Below are 7,835 nucleotides of genomic sequence, written 5' to 3'. Positions count from 1 at the left end.
GATTTCATATGATTAAAATAAATAAAATTTTGATTTATAATTAATTGTAACTACTACATGGTCAATTTCAATTTATCTCAGCAGTCTGCAAATATTAAAAAACAAATATATATTTATTAAAGGCTGCAACCATTTGATTCACGTCTTCTACAACAAATGGTTACAGATGTGGTTTAAAGACTTCATATATTTTTGTTTCGAAATAACAAGACCACCTTAGATGTATCCAAATTAATATTAGTAACATGCTAATCGGTATTAACAAAAATATATAATGGTTCCAACAAATGTTTTTGATCATCAATATTTTGTCTGATGTTTTTTAATTATAAGTTCTCAAGTGAAAAGCTGAAATATAGTATTTTTATTTATTTATTTAGATCTATTTTTAAATTTATTTGTTTAAAATTTGTCCTATAAATTTAACAATAACTTGGTGGACAAGGCGTGGACAAATGTTTGGGCTTATTTTGTAGGCGTGAATCGTGATGAGCCGGAGACCGTGGATCTAAATCCACCTCCTTTTCCTTCTTTCTTTGAAAAAAGGAATAAAAAGAATCAAATTGGCAGACGCAATTGGACTGAAAAACCTAACTGTCATCGTGGAACTTTTCGACAGTTGATTTATGGTTCTTCTTCCCCCTTTCCCCTTTCCCCTTTCCCATTTCCCATTTCTCATTTCCCATTCTTTTGGACCATTTTGTTCTTCCCCCAATTTTTCTGCTGAGATTCTAAAACCGTAATCAAGCGCGATTTGATTTTCAACAACCCTAACAGCGAGAAACTTGTTTGTAATTGGAAGAAAATAATTGTCTTGGGGTTCTGTTAGGGTTTTGTTTTCTATTTCTGTCGTGGGTTCTTGAAATTTTACATTTAGCAAAAGATTTGATCGAGTTAATGGAGACCGCTCGTTCGGAAACAGGATCTTTCGCCCAAACCGAAATTAATTGGGACAAGTAAGCAATCTGTTATTCCCTTTTCGACATATTATCTCCATTTAATATTCATTCCTCATGCATTTCACGAAGTTTGTCATCTCTTTTATGGGTGGTTTTGAAGGTATTTTTGTGAACATATCGCAAATTTTGGGTAATATCTTGACATTGCATATGAATACTGTTTTCTCTCTGTAAATAAAAGCCTCCTTATGAATTTTGTGTTGAATAAAATATCTACTTCTAACTTTAAAAAATTGATTTAAGGGGGTATTTGCATATATGAGTTTTACAAAGTTAAGATTATTAGGTGCATCAAAGTAATCAAAGAAGCGAATGTTTTAAGAAAAAAAACGATGACTACATTAATTGTGCTTTTTCTTTTTTACTTTAGATTAAATAGGGTAAGCTATATATTTACAACATTCCCATGGTCATCAATATCCTTACACTTTGTGGTGAATTGTTATTCTGTTTTGATTATTCTAAAATCTAATAACATGTAATTTAATTTTTATACAGGCTTGATAAAACTAAGTTTTACGTGGTAGGAGCAGGAATATTTACAGGACTTACAGTTGCACTCTACCCAATATCTGTGGTAAAAACAAGAATGCAGGTAGCTACAAAAGAGTCTGTTGAAAAGAGTGCTTATGATGTTATTCGAGGTTTACTGAAAACAGAAGGCATCCCAGGTTTATACAGAGGTTTTGGCACAGTTATCACAGGGGCAATTCCGGCAAGAATTATATTTCTGACAGCATTGGAGACCACAAAAGTTGCTGCTTTCAAAATGGTTGACCCGTTTAAGCTTTCGGATCCTACAAAAGCTGCTATTGCTAATGGACTTGCTGGAATGACAGCTTCCCTTTGCTCTCAGGGTGTCTTTGTTCCTATTGATGTGGTATGCTCTTTGCTTTCATCATATCTTTATTATACTAATCAACTTTAACATCAAGATTCAAGATCAATACCCAAAAATGGGGTGACTTTTTGGTTTTGCAAGATAATTTGTTAGATTTTCCAATGTGTACTTTGCTCTTTTTACCATTATAGACAATGTTACTTTATTTTTTTACAAATAAAAACATTCAGTTTTCTACAGATAGTATCAATATGTAACCAATAATAGCAAATTGCTTACGTGTCATGGTATTATTGGTTGCACTTGCACATTGATATTATCTGTAGAAAATGTAAGTAGGATGCTATTTTTGGTTTACATATTGATATTATTTTGTAGATATTATGAGGGCGTTGCTATTATTGGTTAGATACTGATGTTATTTTGTAGAAAATGTAAGTAAGTTGCTATAATAAGTGGTTACATCATATTGATATTATTTTGTAGAAAATGTAAGTAAGTTGGTATAATAAGGGTAAAAAGAGTAAATAGTAGGTAGTGTAGGGGCTAATGTTGTAAATATTGAAACATGAACAGATAAGTCAAAGATTGATGGTTCAAGGGTATTCAGGGCATGCGAGCTACAATGGAGGGGCAGATGTTGCCCGTAAAATCTTAAAACAAGATGGAATCCGCGGGCTATACAGAGGATTCGGTCTGTCTGTCATGACTTATTCACCTTCTAGTGCCGTTTGGTGGGCCAGCTATGGCTCTAGTCAACGTCTTATATGGAAGTAGGTCTTTATTATTATTATTTTTTTTAAAACAAAAATATATTCGTATTGTTGTATAATTTGTTTTTTTTTTGTAGTTTATTAGGTCATGGAAATGATAGCAATGGATCTCTTCCAAGCCAAGGGACAGTTGTTATGGTTCAAGGTGCGGGTGGAATATTCGCGGGGGCCGCAGCGTCATGTGTCACAACTCCACTTGATACTATAAAGACTCGACTTCAGGTATAGTAATATACAATTTTGGTCCTTATTTGAGGATCTTGTAACGTTTTTGGTCCGTGTTCTAGATAAAATGACTACTATTGTGGACTCTGAGTATAGCTGATTTTTGCAATTTTGGTCCCAAAAGTTTATTTATTTTAAGCGACTCGTTTTACTTTACTTAGGACAGGGACCAAAAACGTTACAAAAACAAATTTGCAAGAGAAAACTTTTCGAGACCAAAATTGAAAAATCACCCAAACTCATGGACAAATGTTAGAATGGTTTAATGGGTTAAGCCAAAAAACCTGACTTAGTGTATTAAGACACCAACCCTTTACCTATTTTCCCTTCTTTTTTCCACCGACTTGTTAAAATTGATGATCTTGTGAAAATTGTTTGTTGGAATGCAAGGGTAAAATGGTCATTTAGTCTGATTCAGACGGTTTATTTCGTCTAGAAAAACAACATACCTTATGTATACAACATTTTTTCTCTACATTACCCATGGCATTCATTCACTTTATCCATACACTTTGATGCTCATTTAATTTAATTTTTTGTAAAAGGTAATGGGACAAGAAAAGCGACCCTCTGCCCGCCAAGTCATCAAAACATTGATTGCGGATGACGGTTGGAAAGGTTTCTATAGAGGGATTGGTCCGAGGTTTTTTAGCATGTCCGCATGGGGAACTTCCATGATACTCGCATATGAATATTTGAGTACGATTTCTTCCCTTTTCTTTTAACCCTAAATGCAACAAAATTAGCAAATCTAATTTTATATAAATAACCCTTTTTCTTGTTTTTTTTATTTGTAGAGCGGATATGTGCTCAAGATTTGTAGTTAGTGCGTTGACTACGCGTTTCAATCCATGGGGTTTGTTGGATATACTTTTGTGGTTCTTACTTGTTGAGGATTCATGCATGTATACATATACTCTATTATATAGTGTCGGAAATGGCACAAGGCTCTCTCTCTCTCTCTTTGGTTTACATGAAGAGTAAGAATTAGATCACTTCACATAAAAAAGCAAATGTATGGATTCATACATCATTCTTGATTCTTTTAACCATTTTTGACATACTAGAATTGATTCGATGATTCAAGGTTGTATTTTGTAATCTCTTTTTTATCACATAAATGATAAGTAGATGGTTTTTTTTTTCATGTTCTATATAGCTAAATGTATGGTGTTTTTGGAATGTTTAGTTGGTATTTTTAAAAGCTAGGCTAATAATAAGTGTGAAATTACATCTTTAACCCTTGTTTCTAAACTCTCTTTCATTTTGGTTGTTACTATTTTTCAAGTGTTACATTTTTACATTTGGTTAAAAGGTCAACCGTTTTTAATTCATGTTACTTGCTCAAAGTTCCTGTTACACATATCCATATTAACACACCAAGCAAATTTAAAAAATCAAAAAGATAGAGATTTGGAAGAAATTTGCAAACTAATTGTAAAAATCTTTAAAAGTTTACATGAAGCTCCGATAGTAGGGAAGTTACAAATTGGAACTAAATAAAATTGTGTATTCAAGGTTTGTCTTCCATGCCTATAATTTAATTATTTAAAAAAGTAAAATCCTTTTAGTATAAAGCATATAACGCACAATAAAAAGATATAAAGTAGGATAAATAAATTTAAATAATAAGACTGGGATATATGAAACGAAGAATAATTCAAAACAACTAATAAGGTGCTAGAAAAAATTTATTCCAGAAAATTATTTTACAAAGTATTGAAAGCATATCTTGCTCTACAAAGATGATAAAGTCATGAAAAATCTTTACTATATTAGTAAACATATTGTTTATTTCTTGAAATTTAAGAGGTATATCTATTACAACATTTTCTTGAAATTTAAAAGGTATATCTATTACAACATGATCATACCGTGTAACTCATGGTATCTTTACCCTATCTTAATCCTAACCTTATCGACACAACATCAGACGCCGTCAAACCCACATCTCTTCTATCTCTCTCCTTACTCACTTCAGTTTCCAATGGACCTTCGATACCACCACCCTCCTTCCGCCGTCGCTGCAACCTATAGAAGGTCATCGAACATCCCTTCCTCCATTAATTGTCATGTACTCACTCAAATGCTGATCCTTATTCAACCTTACATATGTGAAAAACCTAGACCACAAAACATAGCCATTGTCAATTGTCAAATCTGCCTTCTCTAGCCGTTGTCAGTTGCATCTGTTTTCATGTGCAAGTTAACAAGATTATATTTTGTAATCGTTGCAGACTTGCAGGTTTACCAACGTCCATCACACAAGCAGCGTACCACCACAAATTTGCCGCCCTCATCACCCATGCTCTCTCTCTCTCTCTCTCTCTCTCTCTCTCTCTCTAACTTTGTTGTTGTCGATTTCAAGTTTCTTTTTAGTTTTTGATTTTTCAAGTTCCTCTACTTCATCTTCTTTTTGTATTTTTGACTATGCCTTCCTCTCATTCAAAGAATGTGTACGATAGTCTGCTTCAACCTCTTAGTTCTCTTTCCTTTTCTATTAGTTTGCCTAACTATTTGTGTTTTATTTGCTTTCAATTTGTTTCTGTGTAAGAACATTTGGGAGATGATTCATCTACTCCAATTCTAAAGTTGAACACGATGATCAAAGAATCGGGTGATAATGAGAACATGTCTCCACACCCTGAAACTCTCCTTTTGTTGCCAAACGATTTCCTCTGTTTCCCCTCATATTCAAGTGTAAGCCCTAACTCCATTGAAAATAAAAATTCTTATTATTTGTTTTGTTAATTTTTTCAGGGAGCAAATTGAGAATTAGATTTAGTATCGGATTAGCCCTGTTATATGTTGGATTTTATCACTCACATGCCTTTTTTTTCCAGTTGTTTCAGGTATGGATTGTTCACATTCTCCTGATGTTGGTTTTTTCTTGGCTTGTTCACATTCTCCTGATGTTGGTTTTTTCTTGGCTTATTGTTGTATTGGGAATTTTAATGTTATATACAAATAAATAGTTTCTATTGTTATGTTTACATTCAGATTAGCTTTTCGATCTGTTGAATTGCAGGCAAATAAATAGAGATAAGAGTAAATTACACGAATGGTCCCTATGGTTTGGAGTAATTTGCACGTTTGGTCCCTAACTAATTTTTTTAACTCGGAAGGTCCCTATTGTTTGTTTTTGTTACGCGCTTGGTCCCTACTATTTATTTTTGTTACACGTTTGATTCCTATCTTACGTAAAAAGACTATTATTTAAGTAGGAAAAAATGGTGAGATAGGTAAGATAAGGTGAGGACGGTGGGATTGGGGGTGTGTTTATTTAAATAAATCAAAAAATCAAGGGAAAAATAGTATTTTTAGGTAAGACAGAGACCAAGCGTGTAACAAAAACAAACAATAGGGATCTTCCGAGTTAAAAAAATAAGTTAGAGACCAAATGCGCAAATTACCCTAAACCATAGGGACTATTCGTGTAATTTACTCTAGAGATAATCATGTAAGCTTTTATTTGTTTGTTGAATGACAAAATTATAAAGGGGTCAAGACTATAAAGTGTTTGCTGACCATTTTCTCAGGTTTGTTTGGATTTTGTCGATTACTGTTTTCATATTCTTGTTTGATAAGTTCCTGAACCTTTTATTACATGCTGATGCAATTTATGTGTTGCTTTTATTGGATTGTGAGAGCCTCATACATATTTAAATGGGAATACTACAATATGAATCATGCAATATCTTTGTCCATTTATGTTGTGTTTTGTCTTGATAGTTAGCCTCCTTTCATGTAACCTTTGTTCTTATGTTCAAATGCCTTATATTGGTTCAACTTATGGTTGGTCTTCTATTTTCTGCTTTATATATTTTTTTCTAAAAATATTATATATTTTCGTTAGTTTTAACAAAATTTGGTTATCTCTCATGAATTTTAATAATTGTCCATATTTCTCATGACTATTAAATGTTGCACAATTTGAAGCTTAGAAAAATTTGTTATAGCATTCTACAAAATTTTCTAAGCTAAGTGATTGGCAATGTAGGTAAACGGAGAATCTGAAACGATGGACGATCTTGAACTTCATTATCTTGAGGATTACCATCTTTAGGGAAAAAACTCAATAACCATTTGAATTGGCAGTTATGTTGATGAAATGTTGCATGTATGCATTAAATTGAAATTTGATTTGGACCTAATACCTAACTGCGATTAAAACAATCTTCACCAAAAAAGTTTATTGCAACTAGAGACCAACACCAAGGAGTATTTGAGTTTTTCCTGTTTTGTTTTTCTTTGATATCCAAACCTAATAAAAAGTTATTTTTATTCTTTGTATTGGCCCTCAATATTCTTTATCAACCAATTTTTAGCATTTTTCCAATATCCATGCTTTGTACCGGATCGTGCCATACATGTTGTGTAAAAGTTGTTCCATTGCTTCACTTTTGTATAGTTAGGTTTTAGTTGCAACATGGTTGGGTGTGTTTGGTTTTTAATTCCGCTTATGTGGTCTATGGTTATAAACTTAGCCTCATAGGTTAACTATATAGATATGGCAAATTTAGAGTCATCAAAGGGCAAATAGATAATTACTCCAATTGGCGAGTTAAAGCATTGAACACAAGTGCTCATGGAAGTGAACCTATTTAGAAGGTTATAAACACACATATGGTATGTATCAAGTTAATGGTTTTAGCACAACATGGGTAAAGATAGATATAGTCTATCATAAGTGGATTTATATATCATATTAGTTATGTCCATACAAATGGTATGCGGTAGCTTTTCCTATGTTTCAAGTTGTATTGTGTTTCTTAATCTTATATATATATATATATATATATATATATATATATATATATATATATATATATATATATATATATATATATATATATATATATTCTATTAAACATTAATCAAAATTTAATACTTTGAACTGAACTCAACGAATAAAATAATCAATTTTTCTTTCCAATATGTAAAATTAAATTTAAAATACAGAAAACAAAGATCTAATTTATAAAAGTACAATTAACATTTGAGAGAATACAAAGATCTTATTTATAAAAGTACAAT

At 32.0% G+C, this 7,835-nt stretch overlaps 1 protein-coding gene across 2 annotated transcripts; it reads left to right on the top strand.

The window, feature by feature from the left end:
* The first annotated feature begins 501 nt into the window (after window positions 1-501).
* Window positions 502-5,791, top strand: LOC145097722 (Mitochondrial substrate carrier family protein). Of its 2 annotated transcripts, XM_079035357.1 has the most exons (8): window positions 502-956; window positions 1,458-1,839; window positions 2,377-2,573; window positions 2,651-2,795; window positions 3,344-3,497; window positions 3,596-4,838; window positions 5,036-5,498; window positions 5,642-5,791. In XM_079035357.1, exons 1-6 carry the CDS (start codon window positions 898-900, stop codon window positions 3,619-3,621), a joined length of 963 nt encoding a protein of 320 aa, XP_078891483.1. In that variant the 5' UTR covers window positions 502-897; the 3' UTR covers window positions 3,622-4,838; window positions 5,036-5,498; window positions 5,642-5,791. The 2 variants fall into 2 exon arrangements, with proteins under 2 accessions (XP_078891483.1, XP_078891482.1); XM_079035356.1 differs by having other exon boundaries at window positions 3,596-5,498.
* Window positions 5,792-7,835: the final 2,044 nt, after the last annotated feature.

Source organism: Lactuca serriola, chromosome 4 (genome assembly GCF_051521515.1).
Source record: "Lactuca serriola cultivar US96UC23 chromosome 4, Lser_US96UC23_V15, whole genome shotgun sequence".
NCBI lineage: Eukaryota > Viridiplantae > Streptophyta > Magnoliopsida > Asterales > Asteraceae > Lactuca > Lactuca serriola.
This window is presented reverse-complemented; position numbering and strand designations above follow the sequence as displayed.

Excerpts from the sequence above, each read along its gene's own strand:
- LOC145097722 (XM_079035357.1), top strand. The coding sequence starts at position 898 with ATGGAGACCGCTCGTTCGGAAACAGGATCTTTCGCCCAAACCGAAATT. Across the intron at positions 957-1,457 it reads ACCGAAATTAATTGGGACAA|GCTTGATAAAACTAAGTTTT; the intron begins GTAAGCAATCTG and ends ATTTTTATACAG. Across the intron at positions 2,574-2,650 it reads AGTCAACGTCTTATATGGAA|TTTATTAGGTCATGGAAATG; the intron begins GTAGGTCTTTAT and ends TTTTTTTTGTAG.